Genomic DNA, 22,803 nt, shown 5'->3' with positions numbered 1-22,803 from the left:
AAAGAATTATGTAAATTTCATCTACCGAAAAACTGGGATTGTTAAAAGCTGTAATGTAGAACTAAGTGGTTGGTTTCCCCACTTGGTTGCTCTAAATTACAGATATGACTTGAATGCAGCATGACGCATCGACGTCATCGCTTTTCAGATTTTATTTTTAAATTATATCTTCTGTTGACAAAATCCTATATTTATCCCTAAATAAAGCCTACGTGTGAATATATGATTTAAAAAAAAATATATATAACATTTTTTGGTCCAGTTACAAAACATTTTGTAACATTTTACGTAAGGGATACGTGGTGACGTCACAGTCAGTGTGACCAGCATGAGGCGCATAGTCAGTGTGGGTTTGTTGAGGCAGATCAGTTTATTAGGTAGAAATCTGCCTTCTCAGCTGACAGCAGGTCAACAACGAGTCTGTTCTCTGAACTTCTGCAGGAAATCATCGAGAGACAACAACAACAACAACAACAACATGGACCTGAGTGACATGAGGAAGAAATACAAAGGAGACGAGGAGGTGAGAGGAGTTACCTGGTGAATTACACTGAGTCATATACTGTGTATCTGCAAGGTTATGATGAATTTAGTCCAATATTAGGTGTGCAAATACTGATGTATGTTCTGTTGTTAAAATGTAACCTGATTGCATTGAATGCAGCATGTGATACAGCAGGTATCTGGTGTTTTCATGCTTCCAGATGTTTCAGACTTTGACTTTTGGCCTGTGCAACCTACATAATCACTTTAACATCATCACACATGATATAATTAGATCGACAAGAGTCTCAGCTTTACAGTGATACCCAATTTATGTAATTCCAAGACGGTTTAGGGACCCCAATATGCAGAAATATTCATCATTTTTATTTATATATTTATACTACATGCAAAATAACTGCATGTTTTTTGCCCCAAACTGCATGTGATTATCATAAAGTGGGCATGTCTGTAAAGGGGAGACTCGTGGGTACCCATAGAACCCATCTCCATTCACATATCTGGAGGTCAGAGGTCAAGGGACCCCTTTGAAAGTGGCCTGCATAAGGTTTATGAAAGAATATTGTCTGTTTCCAGTGGTGGAAGAAGTATTCAGACCCTTTACTGAAGTAAAAGTACTAATACCACACAGTGATAATACTCCTCTACAAGTAAAAGTCCTGCATTCAAAACCTTCCTGTATCAGCAACATATACCCAAAGTATCATAGTAAAACTGTGCAGTGTTTTCCTATTCTATCTGATGGTTCTGGATTAATATCACTGCTGCATTAATGTGTATGTTGCATTTTAACTCCTTTATATCCTGTTTAATCTGCAGCAATGCATCATGGTCTATAAGATCATCATGTGTTTGTAGCGTCGCTGTCCTGTGAAAACCATAAATCTCTAAAAAGTCAGAAAAACAGCCTGTTTTCAGCTTTGTGACGATGCATTTTCCAGCTGATCCAAGAGGCTTTTTAAGAGTTTATTTAGCTGAAGGACGAGGATTTTCTCAACACATGAATAAAACACTTCATCCTTTAGTTTATCACAAACATTCAACATCTAATTTCTAATTTGTAAATAAATGTAGTGCAGTAAAAAGTACAATATTTCCTCTGAGATGTAGTGGAGTAGAAGTATAAAGTTACATAATATGGAAATGCTCACAAGTACAGTACTTGAGTAAATGTCTGTTTCTTCTGATTGATTATTTTGTCCCCAGTGTTTTGAGGAGAGTCAGCTGGTATCTCTGGACCCAATCAAACAGTTTGGGGACTGGTTCGATGAAGCCACAAAGTGCCCTGAAATCGGAGAAGCCAACGCCATGTGCATCGCCACAGCCACCAAGTAGGTCACAAACACCACGATCCACCTCTTGAAATTAAGTTTATCTTCAGTTTTTCACTAATGTCAACTTTATTCCTGTCTGTGTGTGCAGAGATGGACGTCCCTCCGCTCGTATGGTCCTCCTGAAAGGTTACAGCGACGAGGGATTCCGATTCTTCACCAACTACGAGAGCAGGAAGGGCTCTGAGCTGGTAAATAACTGTTCTTCTCTCTCTGACTGTCTGTCTGAGCATATGTGACATAAAACCCACTAAAATATACTTTATATACTTTTACTCTTACTTTTTCATACTTGTATATTACTGCAGGAATGCAGAAGTTAACATTAATTTGCATTTGCTTACATCTGATGTTCATAGTTAAATATACCCATCATCATTCCTACAATGTTTATACATTTTATAGTGAAAAACAGAAATTGATTGTAAATTAGAAAAATTAAAGAAATAAAGAAAAAAACAAGCAAGGAAAATTAAATGATAAAAACAATAAAAAAATAATAACGAAATCAAACAAAACACCCAGAAAAAAAAAAACAATAAATACAATTTAAATTAAATTAATTAAAGAAAATGTTAATAAATAAATAATTAAGAAATTGTAATAAATAAATAAATGATAAATAAATAAATAATGAAAATAACTGACTGGTTGTTGTTTGATCTATTTGAACTTCTTATTTATTTATTTTACCTTTCTCAGGTTTTTATTTTATTCTATAGAACTCATTATATACATATTCTATATATATATATATATATACACAATGTAATTTCCTCATAGTTCATTGCTCTTTGAAAGGTTTTACTTGCATTATTAGGCTATTATATTATCATATCAGTGGCATAAAATGGTCTTAAAATAATCAAGTATAAATGATTATATTTGTAGGATATTGTTTTTTTACTTATTGCCTCTCTGATCTGTTCTTTTTGTCCTCAGGAAACCAACCCATACGCATGTCTGGTCTTCTACTGGGAACCCATCAACAGACAGGTCAGCGTCTTCCATCTGCTCATCAAACTCAACTGATTTTCCCATAATAAATGTTTATACATTTTTATTTTGATGTGCAGATTCGCATTGAGGGCTCAGTGGAACGAATCCCCTTCCAGAGCTCCAGCGACTACTTCCACTCCCGACCAAAGAGCAGCCAGATCGGCGCCGTCGTGAGCCGACAGAGCACTCCGGTTCCTAACAGAGATGTAAGAAACTAAACTTCACTGTGTTACGTAGGTAAATATCATAAAAGGCTCAATCTTCACTTTCTTTTCTTTTTAGTTTCTAAGGCAGAAAAATGCAGAACTGGAGGAGAAGTACAAAGACACAGATGTTCCGATGCCTGATTACTGGTATGTAATACTTTCTGTTCTTTACATTTAATCAAACTATAAAATGTTAAAATGGTGGAAAAGGTGAAGAAACTTTGGTACATTTTCCTTGCAAGATTCCATAAGTCATATTAAAAGAAATTGTGCAACATTTTGCAAACACACTCTGAAAACAAACTAAAACTAAATATATAAAAACTAAAACTAACAAACACACTCTGAAAAATAACAAACTAAAATTAAATTGAAAAGTCAAAACTAAAAAATAAAAACAAATTGAAAATTCAAAGCTTTTATAACCTTGGTTTGGACTAAACAAACAGATATATATGGTGTTTATTTGTAATATATTTGAGGACAAAAAGGACTTTTGTTTTCCTCAAATTCAATTTTCTTTTCAGGGTCATAATTGTTCTACAAAATATAATAAATGTGGCATAAAAAAACGTTGAGTGGTCTAGAACGAAGCACAAATCTCATCTAACTCTTCACAAGAAAGCGAATATGTTTCCATAATAAGACTTTCCTTCATGTTGAACTGTCCTTCGCTAACAGGGGCGGCTACATCGTCAGGCCTCACCTGATGGAGTTCTGGCAGGGTCAGACCAACCGGCTCCACGACCGCATCGTCTTCAGCCGGCCGAAGGACGGAGAGTCGGAGCTGGGGGAGTTCCAGCACGCTGCAGAGGGAGGCTGGGTGTACCAGCGACTGTCACCCTGAGAATAACCTCAGATATCAGACTGTCATCTGCAGGAAAAAATCATACTTGAAGTAACCGCTCATCTCTAGGTACTGAATCAAATAGATGCTACTGTGTGTAGATTCATCAACAAGCCGAACGTCACTGTGTTCTTGATGTTAGTCCACTTTGTTCAGTGGTTACCATGGATACCAGAGGTGTGACACAATCTGTACAACTTTATATGTTCCTCACATTATGAAGCAGAAATATGCTGTGTAGGTTTTACAGAAAGAGAGCAAACTCCACCTGGTCCTGTTAAATAATGACTGAAAGTGACGCTGGTTATTCAACAGTGTTCTTGTTCTTGTTGTTAAGTCTTAATTCTTTAAAAGCACAACCTGTCCTACTGACCGTCCCCCACTGACGCAACTCTCTGTCGTCCATTTTCAATGTTGAAATAATAGTAACACTTTGATTTTACAGGTCTGTAATTTCCTAATAAGTTCCAAGAAGTTTTACTAGAAATATATAGTTTGTAATTTTATACTAATTACAAAGAAATAGAGACAAAAGTCCTGAGACAGCTGGTTGAGTTGAGTTTACATATTATTGATTTTCAGAGGAATTGATCCATTTAATCCCAAATATATACACTGAATGGCCACTTTATTAGGTACACCTGTACAATCTAATGCAATCCAGTGTTAATTCAGCTCTATGTTTTAAATTGGTGGTGGTGTTAAACTGAACTGCTTTATACTGAGTATGTAAATATGGAGGAACACCACTCAATATAATGTACACCACCACCTTTATCTATGACCACAGTAATAAACACATAGTTAAATTTACACATTTCATTATAAACTCTGTAAAGGAAGAATTTATGTATTGTATTAAATAGATTACACAGGTGTAGGCTACCTAATAATAGTAAAGGACTGTCTTCATACTTCAGACACTGTCCATTTCTGTTAAAAATAATAATTTAAATTTATTGAATAAATAAAAATAATAACATTTATATCAATGAATTAAATTAATACAAATAAAAAATATATTAATTCATTAAATTGATTGAAAAAAATTCAAATAATCATAAAGAATTAAAATAAATTGTAAATTTGACTCTTGACAAATGCTGACCTGCTGAACACTTACTGAAGATCTCCAGGTTATGTTATCATTTAAATTTAATTAATTAAAAGCATATTGAACAGCTGTCTCCATTTGTCCTTATAATTAGTACAAGATTACATACCAGGAACCTTCTTATGAATTTACAGTTATATATCAGTGTCTTTCTAGGAAATTTTAAGGAAATATAGGAGCAATAAAATATTAGTGTTACTAAATTATTCTGACTTTAATTCATTTTGAATTGATTGTAGCCGTCTTAAATGAAGACAGTGGTCTAACTGCCTTTTAATAATGAAATTAAAAGAGCTGATGATGTGAATTGTGCCAACTGCCATAATTATGTGTCTCTTGTACTATTTGTGAATAATATTGATGTTTACTTTGACTTGATTTAACAATGGAATAGAGTAATAAAGTTTAATTTGTAACTGAGGACTAAGAGTGCATGTTTGTCCACCAGATGTCAGCAACACAACACCTGCAAACATCAACACAACAGAATAACTTCAATGCACAAAGTCAACATCAACATCAACCTGCTGGTTATTGTTCTTGAATGACTGAGAGTCGGTCTGTGAACTGACGTAAGGAACATTACAAAACGTAGAAGCGCGGCGCTGCGTATCAGATGTCGGTGTCTGCTTACTGTCACCATGACAACACAACCAGCACACAACACAGGCTCAGGTGAAAAAAACACACCTGTAACCTGAAGCCAAGATTAACACGCCAAGTCACTTAAATCATTGATCTACATGTTCAAATGATTGTGACACACCTATAAAACCTGCACAAACACAAAGCACTCTTTTTATATTAACTCATCTTCTTACATTTATTAAAAACAAAATACATTTTCTTGCTTTAAGATTCCAGAAAAGATTATATAAACTGTATTTTTTAAATTATTAACCATACATGTAGAGTATCCACAATATTTCAATCAAAAAATCTCATAAAAATGTAATAAAAATTGTACTTTGGTTGCACTGCACACTTTTCTTTTTGTGTTTTGATTGTGTAAGACATTAAAAAAAAAAATCGACATCCTTAATAATAAAAATAATTTACAACAATGTTCCTGTTCATTCGTAAGGATGTTTGCACGAGGTTAGGCAGATTGTGAAGATAAATAACAACAGTGTGAGCACAGAAAGAGAGACGCAAAGTCTCCGGTGCTTTGTTTAATGGTTTGCTGATACCAGTTGTTTGTACTGGTGTGAGTCCACTGGTTACGCTATCTACTGGGTGTGGAGCCACGGTGCACATGTTGTGCCTCATGGTTGTATATATTTAATCCTTCATCTATAATAAGTGTGATATTATGACACGTGTTGTGATCACGTTTTGTTTTCTGCTATTTGTCAGTCTTCTTTTTATGGTTCTCGTCGCTGAGGTTGTGCTCCGCGAACAGGTTTGGGTTCTCGACCAGCGTGGCCCGGACCTTCTTCTTCTCCTTGAAGCGTCCAGAGTGGGACACTTTAACGTGGCGACCTTTGGTGGCAGATTTGTCCACAATCTTCTCCAGCCTGGCGTTGAACTGGCTGTCCATGTGGTCCGGAGGCGGGTTAGTAGCACTCAGGTGCTCTTTGTTCCCGGTGTTGCTGCCGTACTCGGCCGGGATCTCGTACAGGACCTTAGACTCGGACTTCTTCTTGCGTGAGAAGGTCAGCTTCCACCAGCTTGGATCAGCCATGATGGGACGGGGAGAACTGACCTGAAGGGCACAGAGCACAGACTGAGAGGACTGAACTTTATATTTACACCTGCTATTTAACATGTTAGTGAGCAGACTGCAAAAGATTAATTAAATGCAAGAACAGCAGCAGTTTGAGAAGGTTCCTCCTCTGCTTGCATCTTTATTGTTCCAACACATTTCAGATAACTGGAGGAATCAAGGCCTGTAGGTGACGTTCTCTGCAGAATTTGGGGATTTTAACAACTTGAGGTGTACACAAATCACTCATGGTGGTGTTTGAAGACTAATTCTGATATATTTTTGACTAAATATCTTTAAATTTTAATGTTTTTAAGGCCACAAATATTTATTTTAACATATAAGAAAGATATTTTGTATTTCTTCACCAGAATTATCCTGAAAAAACGGCATTTATACCATCATGTAGGGAAATTAAAAGTTAATGTTAACATAAAGTGGACAGCCAGAGAAAAAACATTGTCCATTTTACAAAACTGCACATCTTAGCCAGGAAATAGAGGCCAGGATTTACTAAATTTACACTTTCGTATGTAGAATTTGGCCTTTAAAAAATTAGATTAAAAGTATTTATTTTAATCTTCCTCTTTGTAAATAAAGACACCAAAGAAAAAATGGTTAACACCCCATGAACAACGATAAACATGAACCTCCATCCACTCATGAAGGTTATAAGAATTTTTGTATTATTATTTTATCAAATAATGTGTCAATAATAAACCTTCAACCTCAATTAGAATTAATATAAATGAATAAAATAATCTTATCTACATTGACCTTGACCTTAATTGTAATTTCAAAATCAGCTGTAAATTTGGGTTTAATACATTCATGATTTGAGCTGCAGATATTGATATTATAAAGTTATTTAATGTGACATCTCTCTCTCTCTCATTATTGATCCACAGGTTGATCTTATTATTAAAGAACAGCACAGTTCACATCATGTATCAGAGCTCAGAGAGCAGACCGTCACTACGGACGGCTTCTGTTCATCGTCTCCGTGAGGAGGAGGTGTAACCTAAACCTGACACTCTGCTCTCTGCTGATAAATTAATGATCATCTGTAGAGTATCCTCTGACCCTCCATGTGATCTGATATGAAGTCAGAGAAGACTGATGAGGAAACAAGCTGTTGTCTTAATGCTGAACCAGGAGATCAGTTATATAACAGCAGAGTGAAGGAGACTCTGTTGTCAGCGTCACAGAATAACCTCTGGATCATCTATTTGTGAGATTTCAGTTACAGTAATTCATGGGTTTATCATGTAGGCACACACTTTATTATTATTACTCAGCTATTGTGATTCTCAGTCACCTGGCAACCGTACAGCTAAAATAACTTCCTCATGAGATGACTCATTGATGAGGACAGTCCTTGGATCATAAACAGGTTTATGATATGCTGTATAAAACATCATATATAAACAGGCCCTCTTTACTCAAGGTCTGCTTACTAGCTTTCTCCAGAGCTTTCAGCCAAATAACAGTAAATTTCTTGAACGGACCTGCCTACAGTAAGTATGACAATAAAGTCGTATCGCATCACATCGTATTGTGTCATATCATGTTGAATCAAATCATATCGTATCGTATCGTGTCGTATCGCATCGCATTGTATCGTGCCATGTTGTATCATATCGTATCTTTTCGCGTCACATTGCATCGCATCATGCCATGTCATGCCGTGTTGTGTCGCGTCGCATCACGCCACGTTGTATCGTATTGTGCCGCCTTGTATCATGTTGTATCACCTTGTAACGTATCACGTCTCATTGCATCGCATCGTGTCATATCGCATCGTGTCATATCGTATTGTGTCGTGCCGTGTCATGCAGTGCCGAGCTGTGCCGTGTCGTGTCAAATCGCATCATGTTGTATGATATCGTGTCATATCATATCGTATCGTATTGTGTTGTATTGTATCATGTTGCATGGTGTCGTATCGCATCATATCACGTCATATCACGTTGTATCGTTTCATAACGTATCGTATCGTGTCGTATAATAACGCATCGTATCGTATCATAACGTATCATAATGTATCGTGTCGTATAATAACGCATCGCATCGTATTGCAAACACGTTGTAGAGTTGCAATAATAAGTCGTTTGACAGAAAATTTATCAGCAGCTATTTTGATAATCATTTAATCATTTCAGTCATTTTTCAACCAGAAATGCCAAAAATGTAAGAAGTTGCTGCTTTTCTTGGTCTGACGTTATAATAATTTTATATTTTGGATTATTGTTTGGACATTTTATGAAGTCACCTCGGGCTCTAGGATATTGTAATGGGCATTTTTCACAGTTTTCTAATCTTTTATAGACCAAACAATTATTAAAATTTAATCTAGAAAAGAATCGCAAGATTAATGCATAACCAAAATAATTTTTAGTTGCAGCCCTGACACATACTGTACCATATAATCACACAGCTGCAGACCTTTGTTGCATGTTTGTCTCTGTCTGTCTCTGTGTTTCCTGTCTGTATCTGTCCAACGTCTAACAAATAAGGCAAAAACAAGCCCAAAACATGTACATTTAAAAAACTACTCTCTAATTGTAACTTCCAAAAACACCAATAGATAAATAAGACAGTTTATAATTACAATTGTGAGGTTAGCTTGTAATTTCTTGTCTTCTTTCTCATAATTGTAGAATCATTTTAAATGCATTTCAAACTGGGATACACTTCAAATGAAATAAAATAAAAAATTGTAGCTTATCAACCAGATTTATGAGTTTCATAAACGCTGTGATTTCTACTTTATGAGGGCTGACGGGAAGCAGAGAAGCATTAATCCTCCTTTGGTGTGGTCATTTTATCGTGCAGCACCTATGCAAATACACCAGCAGAGAGTCCATGCCCTCTGCAGAAACACTCATCTTACTCTTATCTGAACCACGTGATGTTTGGCACCTGGCACCAACCAGCAGCGCCAAGGTTCAGGAGAGACGTCGCAGAGTAGGAAACAATTGATTTAGTTTGAATAGTAACTTTAAAACTGTAATCTAAGCACACTTAGAGGATCATTTGATTACATAAGAGCTCTTGTGCTTTATTATTCTGGACCTAATGTTACTTCTTGGCTCTGTGGTACTTAATTACTCTTATGTCAGAGCAGGTTGTGCACAGAGAAGTCAGGTATCTGCAGCAACAAGCTCACATTTTACTAAGTTAAGTCTCTTTTCTAGGAAATCCAGCAGCGTGGATTAGGAAGAGACAGGTTCCTCTATCATTAATGTTTACAAAGCATTTACATGGTGCTGTTGACTTTTCATATTTCTGCAGAACAAAGTAGCTTAGAGGCAGCACTTTCTCACTGTGTTAAGTCAGAGAGAACACAGGCTACAATATGCACACATATTTCTTTTAGCATGCCATGTTTGACTTAGATGTGACCTTTGAGACAAAAAGCCCATGTTGACATAAAGGAGGCCCTCCATAGTTCTTTTTAATAAGTTACTATGTTCTGTTATGTGAGGGTGAAGCCTCACAGATCACAGCAGGAAGGGAACATGTTCGGAAATCAATAACCAGCCGCGACCAGCCTTTCAATAGCACAATGTTTGGGAGACGAGGCTCCAAGGGCACCGTGCGGTCCTCATAATGGAGCCGAGGGTTCATTAGATTCTCAGGTTTCCTCCCTTGTGCCAGCTTCACTGTTGACCCGTAACGGCAGAGTTAATGAAGAGCCCTGGGCGTTCTCTCCCTGGTGTTTATAATAATGCAAATGGGCCTTTTTATTATTTCATTTGCAGACATAGAAGTCACAGAGAGACGACTTTTCTTTGACGCTTCATGTGTGCTTATAATGGGACATTAAGTCAACAATCGTGATACGACTGCAAGGTCCAAAAGGTTTATCAAATTCATGACTTTATCACTTTCATGACTTTGCTTGCAATCTGTTATTAAGGAAGGTTTATTCCCACGCAAACGGTGCCACCAGCTCAAACAATCAATTTTCTACCCTTTTATTCCTATTTTCTAATATTTCTGAATGTCAGACGTTGAACGTCTCCATCTTATAAAGCTCCAACCACACTAGGGTATTCTTTTTCCATTAATCAATAAATCATTTGTTCTATTAAACATCAATTTAAAAATGCCTTGCCTCTTAAAATGTCTTGTTTTGTCTGACAAACACTCCAAAACTCAAGAATATTCAATTCACTCTAAAGCAAAAAATTAGGAAAAAAAGTAAATTCTCACATTTGAGAAGCTGGAACCATCAAATGTTTCGCCTTTATTGCTTAGAAATGGTAATAAATTGTGAAATTAGTTGCAGATTAATCGACTAATTGTTGCATGATTAAATATTCTACCTTTTTACTTCCTATTTTCTAATATTTCTTGATGTCAGACACTGAACGTCTCCATCTTGTATGGCTCCAACCACACTGAAGTATTCTTAATTAATCAATGAATCATTTGTTCTATAACTTAAACATCAGAAAACAGTATCAACATGTCAATCATAATCTCTTGTAGCTCAAGATGACATCTTAAAATGTCCTGTTTTGTCTGACAAACAGTCCAAAACCCCAAACATGTTGAGAAAAAGCAGTAAATTCTCACATTTGAGAAGCTGGAACCATCAAATTTTTTGGCCTTTTTGCTTAATCAATCATCAAAATAGTTGCAAATAAATCAAAGAGATTGTTGGACTGTGAAAACACCAGGAACATCTGGCTTCATGTGTGCTTATTGTGGGACATTATGTCAACAATCCTGCTGCAAGGTCCAAAAAATGTTTATGGCTTTACCACTTTTATGACTCAGCAATCTTGAATTTAAGGAAGGTATATCCTCATGCAAACGGAGGCACCTGCTCAAACATCACACAAGCAATGACAATAAAATTAAATAATATATAACATTGTTTAGTCATTAAATGTTCTACCATTTTACTTCCTGTTTTACTTCCTTGTTTCTTCCATCTTGTAAGGCTCCAACCACACTAGAGTATTCTTAATTAATCAATGAATCATTTGTTCTTTTGCTTAAACATCAGTATAAAAATGTGCATCACAATCTCCTGTAGCTCAAGATGACATCTTAAAATGTCTTGTTTTGTCTGACAAACAGTCCAAAACTCAAGAATATTCAATTCACTGTAATGCAAGATGAGGAAAAGCAGCTAATTCTCACATTTGAGAAGCTGGAACCATCAAATATTGGACTTTTTTGCTTAAAAACTGTTAATAGATTATCAAAATAGTTGCAGATTAATCAACTGATTGTTGCAGCTGCATTGAAAACACCAGGAGCAACAATGGAAATAAGTCTTTAGGACTTTATCGTCCTCTAACAAAGATAATAAATATACTAAAAAGTTGTCATTTACAGGATCTATTCTGAGGTAAATGTGCATTATATTGTCGAGCATATAAAACCAACAAGAGCAGCATGTTAGAGACATAAAATATATTTTTTTCTAACCTTGTTGGTGACGAGCTGGCTGAAGGAGATTCTCTCAGAGGTGAAACTGTCCCTCCATGCTTCCAGATTCTTTACCTCCTCTCTGTTTTATTTTCTTCTTCTTCTTCTTCTTCTCAGGTGATCATGCACAGGTGCAGCATCTCTCTCTCTGCCTCTCTCTCTCTTACCGCTGTACTCTCCCCTCTGTAGCACACACCCTCCTCAAACACACACACACCTCTCTAAAGCCAGCCCCGGCTAAGTGCATGAGTGAGTAAATGTTGCAACCATGTGATTTAGTTGAGGCCGTCCCAGTCCACATCAAGATTACTGACATCAGAGGTAAAGTGAACTTGAGAGGCGAGCAGCTCTCCAAAACTGCAAATAAATCCCTCGTTATCAGCCTCGCTTTAAAACCCAGTCTGGTCTTAATGTGGAATTTGGACGCAGAATAAAGTTTGTATATGAGTTTCTCATCCCTGTTATTTAACTACAGAGAAAGAGAGAGATTGAGGAAGAGATGTAGAAGAGATGATCATCTGAATGAGGTCAGTGTTCCTTGATGTTTTGCATGAGTTGCGTGAAATCACAGACAGTGAATGGACACTTACTTTGCAAGTTTGGTTTACATTCAAATGACCTGAAATTAGGTCACTGGAGGAGGCACTGCTGCTGCTGCTGCACATGCAGGGATTTAAAAAGCAGTGTTTGAGCCATTTCGTGTTCACTATAGTTGCCAAAGTGTTATCTTATCTTATTTCTTTGGTTTTCAATGAAAGCACATGACGAGAATGTGAAATAACAGAAAAGTCCCCTTTAATCCCTCACAAATAGCAGCCTGCTGGTCGACCAATCATTAATGAAACCTTAACAACTTTATCTTAAGTTCTTGTGGAGATCCTAAAGTTTCCAAAGACACCAAATAAGTCAGGTTGAAAATGATTCACAAGACATATATGTTTTAAATAGTGTGGTTAAAGATCATTTTAGCAACTTAATGGGAAATAAAAGGCAAAAACTAGATGTGAGGAGGTTAAGATGACCGTAGAGATGACTGTACACACATGTACACATACATGTGGCTTTAAAATGGTCTATAGAGAATAACCCAATTAGTGTTTTAGACGTGTGTGCTATTTCTATATAAGAAAATGTATTTCTGAATTATTTAGTGAAACAGTGGTAATATAGCTAATGTAATATTCAGTAGACTAATACGTTTTAATATATTATCTTATTAACCTCATTATAACCAAGAGATCTTGAGGGATCAATCCATTGCAACATATTACAGTAAAATATGGTACTTTTTACTCCGCTACTACTATACTATACTACTATATATATCACAAAAATGTTAATAAATAAATGATAAATAAATAATGAATATAACTGACTTGTTGCTGTTTGATCTATTTGAACTTATCTTATTTATTTATTTTTTATCTTTCTCAGGTTTTTATTTTATTCTATAGAGCTCATTACATATTTTTATAAATACATATATTATTTGTTTGTCACAGGGGCCACTTTTCTGCAGAAAAAGTACTTTTACTTTTGAGTAAAGTACATTTTGCTGGTAATACTTATTCTTAGGATTTTGAATGCAGGACTTTTACAGGATATTATATATTGTTAGTATAGTAGCAGTATATTGTTTATATTGTTGGTTGTTAGTATATTAGTACTATTACTTAATGATCTGAGTACTTCTTCCACCACATGCATAAATAAAATGTTCTTGCTTTGCCTTAAAAACTCCTGATTCTCATCTCAGCTACAGGACGCCACCGCCCTCTAGCGGCGGACTGCTGCACTGCACCATCTGACCCATCCACCAATCAGCTGCAGGAATCAGCATACTGAGCTCTCATTGGTCAGTCCTTTAGCGGAAGGCAACGTCCCCTCTTCCTATTGGCTCTCCTTCTCGTAACGTGTCATAAACAGTGGTCTGTTTTTCTGACAATAATCCTGCAGAAAAACGTGTTAAAAACGTGTTAAATCAACACATAATGAAGCCCTAAAGACTTGGAATTGCTTTTGTTTTGAAGAAGTGAAGAAACAATGGAGGTAAGATGATATAAAGTCTCTCTGACACGGTTTTTAATAGCTTTAAATGTAGCTTTACCAGCTAATGTTAGCCAGCTGTCACAGTCAAAGTCCAGCTGACTGAATAATAAACACTTCTAAAGCATAATAAAGAAGATAATCTGTCCTTTCTGTTTACTGTTTAGCTGTTTAACGTTACATATGTTCTCCCTGTGTAAGGTAAAGCTGCAAAAATGAGGTAAAAAGGTGTAAATTAATAATGTTTTGACTGTTTTCTCACTTCAACAGAATATACAAAATCTCCCCATCGACATCCAGACCAGCAAGCTTCTGGGTAAGAGACAACTATATAACCTGTTGCTGTTAATTCAACATAATGTGCAGTTACTGAAGTAAAAGTACTAATACCACACTGTGAAAATACTCCACTAGTTAAAGTCCTGCATTCAAAACCTGACTTAAAGGTCCTATAAGGTCCTTAAAGGTCCCATATCAGGCTCATCTTCAGGTTCATACTTGTATTACAGCATACAGCATAAAAAGTAAGGTACAATTACCTCAAAAAGTTCAGTATTTGAGTAAATGTACTCCACTACTGCTGAAAAATAACTGTTAGATAAATGTAGTGGAGTAAAAAGTACCATATTTTACTGTAATAAGCAGCAATGGGTTGATCCCTCAAGATCACATTAGTTATAATGGGGTTAATAAGATAATATATTAAAAGTTATTAGTCTACTGAATATTACATAAGCTATAGTCCCACTGTTTCACTAAATAATTCAGAAATACATTTTATAGAAATAGCACACAAATCTAAAATACTAATTGGGTTATTCTCTATAGACCGTTTTAAAGCCACTCGTACATGTGTGTCTGTGTGTGCAGTCACCTCTCCAGTTATCTAAACCTCCTAACATCTATTTCCCATTAAGTTGCTTTAAAGGTCCCATATCGTGCTCATTTTCAGGTTCATACTTGTATTTTGTGTTTCTACTAGAACATGTTTTCATGCTGTAATGTTCAAAAAAACACTTTATTTTCCTCATACTGTCTGCCTGAATATACCTGTATTTACTCTCTGTCTGAAACGCTCCGTTTTAGTGCATTTCAACAGAATTGCAACGGAATTGCGTTGCTAAGCAACAGTTTGGGTGCATGTTTACTTCCTGCCAGCTGATGTTATTCACATACACCGCAACAGGAAATAAACTGGGACACATTTAGAATGTTTACGTTTAAAACCGCGTAATGATCTAAATATTGTATATTTGTGACATCACAAATGGACAGAAATTCTAACGGATTGTTTCAAACGCGCAATTTCTGAATACGTAATGTATTTCTCCGTATATTGAGCGTTTTGATACTTTCACAGTATTTATAAAACTATAAAAACTTAAACCTGCTTTATAATATAATAGACCTGAAAATCGCACTTTTTACAATATGGGACCTTTAAGTAAAAGTATTAATCAGCAAAATGCACTTAAAGTATGAAAAGTAGAAGTACTCATTGTGCAGTAAAATGTTCCCTGTCAGTGCTATTATATACAGTATGATGTTTCTGGATCAATATCACTGCTACATTAATGTATAGGTTACATTTTACACAATATATCACAGACATTCAACATCAACACATCTGGAGATATGTGGTTTTCACTAGACAGGAAGGGATGAAAAAGTGTAATCTGAAAAGTAGCTAAAGCTATTAGATAAATGTAAATAAATAGTATTGAAGCACTCCGTAAAAAACACTGTATAAGATTTGTACAGTACTTGAGTAAATGTACCTGGTTACTTTCCACCACTGCTTATGTGTAGGGTCTTGTTTTTCTTTTCCACCTACTGTTGCCTTCAACAGATGAATCAAATGATGTCAAAGCCACAGATATTATTATGAATGATGTTGAATCATTGTGTGTCCACAGACTGGCTGCTGGATCGACGTCACTGTAATCTGAAATGGCAGAGCGCAGTGAAAATTATCAGAGAGAAGATCAACGCCTCCATCCAGGACATGCCAGAGAACGAGGAGATCAAGCAGCTTCTCTCCGGCTCCTGTAGGTCCATTATAGTTACAGTTTGCCTTACTTACCGGTTTCGAATTTATCTCACAGCTCCAAAACAATAAATCGTGATCTGTTAGGAAGTCACATTAAATTAGGATGTGTAGCATGAAAACATAACTCAAAGGATATAAACAATAAAACAAATTGGCAGAATAATTTCAAACAAACTAACATAAACACTTAGACCATACATTCTTGTTGCAGCTTTAGCCTTCAGCTGTAGTAGTATGTGTATTGTTATGTGTATTGTTCCTGTGTAGTAACCGTCTGTCCTGCTCCTCATCCTCTGTATAAATGCTTATACTTTGTTTTGTTTGTTTGTTTTTATTGACAGACATTCACTACTTTCACTGCCTGAGGATAGTGGAGATACTGAGGGGAACTGAAGCTTCCTCCAAGAACATCTTTGGCAGATATTCATCTCAGAGGATGAAGGTGAGCAGATTCAAACAAGCTGATGTCTTCTGTCTCGCAGCAGGTCTGTCGAAGTTTCTTATTAGTACCAGGAACAAAGCGGTACGAGGGGATTTCTTTGTGTCATGTTCCTCTGCTCTAAAACTGTCCTAAAATGTTTTGTTGTCTCAGGACTGGCAAGAGATTGTGTCCCTTTATGAGGCAGATAATGTCTATTTGGGTAAGTGTAATATCTCTGTGTATATATATACAGTATCATAGCATGACAACATCTGCATACAGTATTTGATTTATCATTCCTCTCTATTTTATAGAGACAATACCTGTTGACATTCTGTTTCAAACCAGAAAGTCTAAAAAGATTATCACTTATTCTTAGTATAAGGGTAGCAATAATTAAACAAATTACAAAGAATTGGTTAAAAGATGATAACTTCATTAACTCCAAATGGGCGGATCTTTTACATGAAATACGTATAATGGAAAAAATAACCACAAAAATTAGAAATTAAGTTCATATCTTTAAAGAAAGATGGGAAAATGGGTGAGGTATACAAAACACAACATTTCGAATTTATCAGCTATCTGTCAACTATATCTTATGAATGCTGCTGCTCTCTGCATCGTTATTATTATAAAATATTGTGAAACAGCATCCAATTATAGAAACTAAATAATGGCATGTATAGAATTATTTTAATAATAAAAGATGTTTGTGTGTCCCAGCGGAGGTGGCCAGCTTGCTGAGTCGCAACGTGAGCTATGAAGGCCCGGCTCTGAGGAAGCAGCTGGCTAAAGCTCAGCAGCTGCAGCAGGAGCTGAGCAGGCGGGAGACGGAGTGCCAGAGCTCGGCTGCAGACCTGAGGGAACGCTACTACGTCGCCTGCAAACAGTATGGCATCACGGTAAGTACAAGAACATTAAAACACTGAAACTTACCAGTCTCAGTGTGTAGACGTTTTTCATTCTGTTGCTCGATGTTGCCAGGGGCGGTTCTAGTCCAGTAGGGAGAGCAGGTCGTTCTTTAATTGCAAGGTTGCCGGTTTGATCCCCGGCTCCTACTGTGTGTTTATATGACAAATGTAATAAAGTTTGAAGTTTTATATAAATTGATGTTTTTCCTCCGACAGGGAGAACATGTGGCTCGGGAGCTTCAGGCTCTGGTCAAAGATTTACCGGCGGTTCTTGACGAAGTCGGGAAAGATGCTGCGAAGTTAGAGGAACACATCCTACTTTATACTGCTTTCACAAACTTTGTATGTGACTGGTGAGTATGTCATCAAAATACACTCTGCTTTTATTCACGGCTTCCACGCAAGATGCAGAAAAAAAACAAAACATGGAAAATGTTCACTTTTTGTCACATGAGCTCACCTGTCCTTATCTGTAGGTCTGAACCCATCCTGCACATGTTGACATTCACCCAGAAGAGAGGAAACGCAACGTTCTACGAGTGGAGAACGGGGAACGTCCCCACAGTTGTTGAGAGGCCAGTGGAGGAAGCTCCTCCTGATACACTCACAGAGGATGCGGTTGGTTTTACTGTCTATATATTGAGTATAATCAATAGAAACTTCCTATCACTTAAGTAAATGTTTTTTACTTTTTTCACAACTGATAAATTGTTCTTAAATCCGTCTTATACAATACATTTTTTAATTCAGATTATCACGGTTACTAAATGCATTTAAGAGTCCCTCTCATGTGAGATATTCAACAAATACCAGAATAGTTCAAATAAATATATTAATGTTTCTATTCGCCACTGACTTTGATGTTCCTGTATTGTCTTTTAAACAGATTGACTGGGGTAGCTTTGGCAGCAGTGCAGACACTCAGGGTGTCAACTCTGTCATCACAGTTGAGGATGGGATAGACTGGGGCATCAGTCTGGAGCCGAGCTCTGAGGTGAGACACCTGGACACACCTGCATTTTGATTCTATATTAACATAATTAACTATTAATGTGAGGATATTCAGATAAATTAAGAACAATCTCTACAGAAATTATATATAAATTCCTAGTTTACATTCAGTATTCAACAAGGGGTTGAAGAGAAGTTTGTGTTCTTGGTGCGCATACCTTTAGTTAATCCTTGGTCGCTGGCTTCTTCTTCCGTCTTGCTGTAGTTGTAGATTGCAGACTGTAGTTTCTTTAGCTGTGTTACTTGTGTAATATTTAGAATCTAGCTTATTGTTTTGTGTCACTTAATTGTGTTAGTTTTTGAGGAAAGAACCATGACATCTCCACATCGAAGCACACTGAAACTACCCAGCTGTGTCTACTTATCACTTGATTGTGTGGCGTGATCCATCATCAACATGTTTACTGCCCCCTTGTGGCGCAGCATACTATTATCCACAAAATGTAAACTAGTCTTTCAAAAACAAACCAAAAAAACACCCATATTGGCCACTGATGCATCACGGGTATGTGGTTTACACAGGCAAAAGAGTCCGTTGTCCATGCAAAATGTATGTTTCTGATGATTTATTTAACCAAAAAGCAAGCAAACGAAGCACAAAGAAAACATAGATGTCGCTGCTTCTCTTAACCATAAGCCTGCCCAGGTGCATGCTGGTCCTACCTGACTACCTACCAATATAACCACCGGTGCCCACAGTTACACATAAACAAAAGAAAACAATTTGCGTACCAATCACGCAAAAAACAAATATACTAAACAAGAAAATAGTTAAACTAAACAAATTACTAGCAAAATAAAACACTAGCAAATTTGAATCTAAATAAAGTAAACATCTAGATAATAAATCAAACAATACTACTTATTATTAGTAAAACAACAGCTACATAATAACAAATATATAGCTCTAACAGACTCCAACACAGTTTAAATAGTTGGAAAAAAGTAGGAAATAAATGGTTGAAATGAGCAAATTCTGCTCCAAGTCGTAGACAAACTTTAACAAACTGACGTAAACATTGACAATTCAACAATACAATATACACTTTTATGTAACTAACAGTGTTACGCAGTTTAAACATAGTCATCATTGGTGATGAAGGGGTACTTGAGTTCATCTGTAAGGGGTGTAAAAGTTTGGGAACTTCTGCTCTAATGTTCCACTTTCTTTCTTTCTTTCTTTCTGCCTCCCTCAACAGGACGCTGGTGCTGGTGGGATCGACTGGGGCGACGGCGAAGCAGCTCCCATAGAAATTGAAGTTGTGGACACGGGCGCAGACTGTAACCACTTTACTTTTTATAAATCGCCATTATAGCTGCACAGCTTATCACAATCTCAGCTGTTGAAATAATTCTGTTTGCTAAAGACGTGTATGTGTCATGTTGCAGGTCCTGAGGGTGTGGCGAGAGGCGAGGATGCTTTAAGCGTACTGGAGAACTCTCAGTCACGAAGCCAGTTCATTGATGAGCTAATGGAGGTAATGGAGGTGTATCCACTTGATCTTTATGTTTAAGGTACTGGGTACCATAATTTGATTATAGTCCTTAAACAAACAAGCTTTTAAAAGCCACTGTACGTTACCTGCTCAGCAGCAAGCGGCAGATAAAGTTAGAGACTAACTGGTGAACATACTGTAGTAGAGCATTTAGCTGCTAAAGAGAGTTGAGTTGACCGAACAAAGTTAATATTCTCTCCAAATGAATGATAATGTTTCTCTGTGTCTGCTGGATGTTTAAATAAGCAACTATTTGCTAACAAGTTCTACTGCCCCCAAGTGGTAAAAAAACAGTTAATGCAGACTTCACCCACCTTTTTATCACAGTAACTGAGGAAAGGGGGATAAAGTGGGCATGTCTGTAAAGGGGAGACTCGTTGGTACCCATAGAACCCATTTTCATTCACATATCTGGAGGTCAGAGGTCAAGGGACCCCTTTGAAAATGGCCATGCCAGTTTTTTCTCGCCAAAATTTAGTGTAAGTTTGGAGTGTTATTTAGCCTCCTTCGTGACAAGCTAGTATGACATGGTTGGTACCGCTGGATTCCTTAAGTTCTAGTTTCATATGATGCCAGTATCTTCACTCTAGCTTTAAAACTGAGCCTGCTGCAACCTAGAAATCACAAGTTGTCTTAATGCGTTAAAGAAATTAGCGGTGTTAAAACGAGTTTGCGTTAACGTGTTATTATCGCGTTCATTTTGAAAGCCCTAATATTTAGTTTAAGTTTGTTTTGTTGGGGTCAGGTATAATGTCTCAGAAGTATGTAGCTACATATACAGTACATACAAAATACATGGCTGGAGAACTATGTAGGAACGGCCCTAATGTTTAATCTTCGCGCTACTTTAGTGTCCGATGTGAAGCAATTGCGGCATCTCCTGCAAGGTCAAGTCCGTTGAAATTCTGTGGTTCAAAGTCACGAGAGTTGACGGAAATTTGTACTGTCTCCTTTTTAGTGTTATATTATAACTAAAAAAAAATAAAACTGAAAGAAATTTAAATTCATTTTTATTAGTTTTTAACCAGATTATCGTTTCAGTTTAGTTTTTCTTAAAGGATAGAGTTTCAGCTTACTAATAATATCTTTCTCTGCTTATTTTCGTTTTAGTTTCAGTTTGAGTTTACTGTAATAACCCTGGTGGGGTGCTGTTTACTGGAATAGATCACGTATCAGATTTACCCCAAACATGTGACACTGGTTTCATGTGTTTGTACAGCTGGAGGTGTTCTTAACGCAGCGGATAAGTGAGATGGGAGAGGAGGCCGATGTGGTCGCTATGAGCCAGTTCCAGATGGCCCCCTCTGTCATCCAGCGCCAGTCCCGTGAGCACGTCCGGGAGATGCTGTCAGAGGTGCGGGACCTCCTGGGCCGCCTCACCTCCCTCCGCATGCAGCACCTGTTTATGATTCAGGCCTCGCCACGGTACGCTGCCACAGCTGATCCTCACAGTATCAGTTTCAGTCAGCCTAAATCACCATTATTTTCATGTATGAAATGTGTTGTTTTAGGTATGTTGAGCGTGTGTCAGAGGTGCTGAGGCAGAAGCTGAAGCAGGCTGACATTCTGGTGCTGAAGGGCGTGACGATGGTTGAGAAAAGGCAGGAAGCCCTGGAGGAGCAGTCCAGACTGGAGCCACGTGTCGACCTGCTGGCAGGACGCACCCGGGAACTCCAGAAAATGGTATTAGATTACTGTTTCAATTTATTTATGTTCACGGGGTCGGCAGTTTTCCAACTCACTCAAGGTTGTGTAGGATTTTTCTCACAGTAAATATTTGTCACAAGATCTTTAAATCCATGTTAATATATACTGAGAATTAAACAATTACGGATTCATTTAAAGTAATATAGATATATTACACAAAGGGCTCGTCATGAAAGATCTCAGTAATAATAATGAGTATTATTGACAGTAATTCTGATTGTTTGTTTTTGCAGATTGAAGCCGACATTTCAAAGCGATACAACAAAAGACCCGTCAACCTAATGGGGGTTAATATATAGTGAACGTTGTGACATTCACTATATTTAATTTGTCATGATCTACTTGGAGAAATAAAAGTGGTATTTATGTATAGGTCTTGTGTCTTCTTTACTTTTGACATTTAAGAAATATGTGTGTATGCTTGTCGAACCAGATTAATTATATGCAGACATTTCTTATTGTTGATATATTTAAAAGACAGTGTTATTTCCATATTCAATAATGAATAATTCATATTATGAGAGAGATTTAGAAAACTTGAACTAATGGATATAAAATCTACCAAATAAAACTAATAAATTCACAATAACATCACACACTTTCATTCTTCTTCATTCTTGATTGTAATTACATGATATTTTTTTTTAAGATAATCCTCCAGTTTTATCCAGATTACTATCAAAGAAACATAAAACATTTGTAAAATGGTGTTATGTATTTTTCTTAATTTGTTTGGAATAAAAAATTAAAAAATACTGAAGTAGTTGTTTTTTTGCCACATAATATCTTTAAAGTGTGATTAAATCAGTCAGTGGTGGAAAGTAAGTAAGTACATTAACTAAGTACTGTACTTGAGTACTATTTTGTGGTACTTGAACTTTACTTGAGTATTTCCATTTCATGCTACTTTATACTTCTACTTCGCCACATTTCAGAGGGAAATATTGTACTTTTTACTCCACTACACTTATTTTGACAGCTTCAGTTACTTTGCAAATTTAGAT

General features: G+C 36.6%; 3 protein-coding genes across 3 annotated transcripts; 2 read left to right on the top strand and 1 right to left on the bottom strand.

The window, feature by feature from the left end:
- The first annotated feature begins 301 nt into the window (after positions 1–301).
- pnpo (pyridoxamine 5'-phosphate oxidase) lies at positions 302–5,421 on the top strand. Its single transcript, XM_037754897.1, has 7 exons — positions 302–523; positions 1,711–1,835; positions 1,927–2,026; positions 2,778–2,831; positions 2,912–3,040; positions 3,117–3,187; positions 3,722–5,421. Exons 1-7 carry the CDS (start codon positions 329–331, stop codon positions 3,885–3,887), a joined length of 840 nt encoding a protein of 279 aa, XP_037610825.1. The 5' UTR covers positions 302–328; the 3' UTR covers positions 3,888–5,421.
- Positions 5,422–5,774: 353 nt separating this feature from the next.
- prr15lb (proline rich 15 like b) lies at positions 5,775–12,368 on the bottom strand. Its single transcript, XM_037754896.1, has 2 exons — positions 12,155–12,368; positions 5,775–6,706 (listed from the first exon to the last, which is right to left on the bottom strand). Exon 2 carries the CDS (start codon positions 6,683–6,685, stop codon positions 6,347–6,349), a length of 339 nt encoding a protein of 112 aa, XP_037610824.1. The 5' UTR covers positions 6,686–6,706; positions 12,155–12,368; the 3' UTR covers positions 5,775–6,346.
- On the top strand, positions 7,831–22,171 carry cdk5rap3 (CDK5 regulatory subunit associated protein 3). Its single transcript, XM_037754894.1, has 15 exons — positions 7,831–7,843; positions 14,111–14,203; positions 14,471–14,516; positions 16,117–16,248; positions 16,592–16,692; positions 16,843–16,891; positions 17,398–17,576; positions 17,802–17,938; positions 18,062–18,203; positions 18,472–18,579; positions 19,796–19,877; positions 19,986–20,074; positions 21,312–21,517; positions 21,604–21,775; positions 22,033–22,171. Exons 2-15 carry the CDS (start codon positions 14,198–14,200, stop codon positions 22,096–22,098), a joined length of 1,515 nt encoding a protein of 504 aa, XP_037610822.1. The 5' UTR covers positions 7,831–7,843; positions 14,111–14,197; the 3' UTR covers positions 22,099–22,171.
- Positions 22,172–22,803: the final 632 nt, after the last annotated feature.

Source organism: Sebastes umbrosus, chromosome 20 (assembly GCF_015220745.1).
Source record: "Sebastes umbrosus isolate fSebUmb1 chromosome 20, fSebUmb1.pri, whole genome shotgun sequence".
Classification (NCBI taxonomy): domain Eukaryota; kingdom Metazoa; phylum Chordata; class Actinopteri; order Perciformes; family Sebastidae; genus Sebastes; species Sebastes umbrosus.
This window is presented reverse-complemented; position numbering and strand designations above follow the sequence as displayed.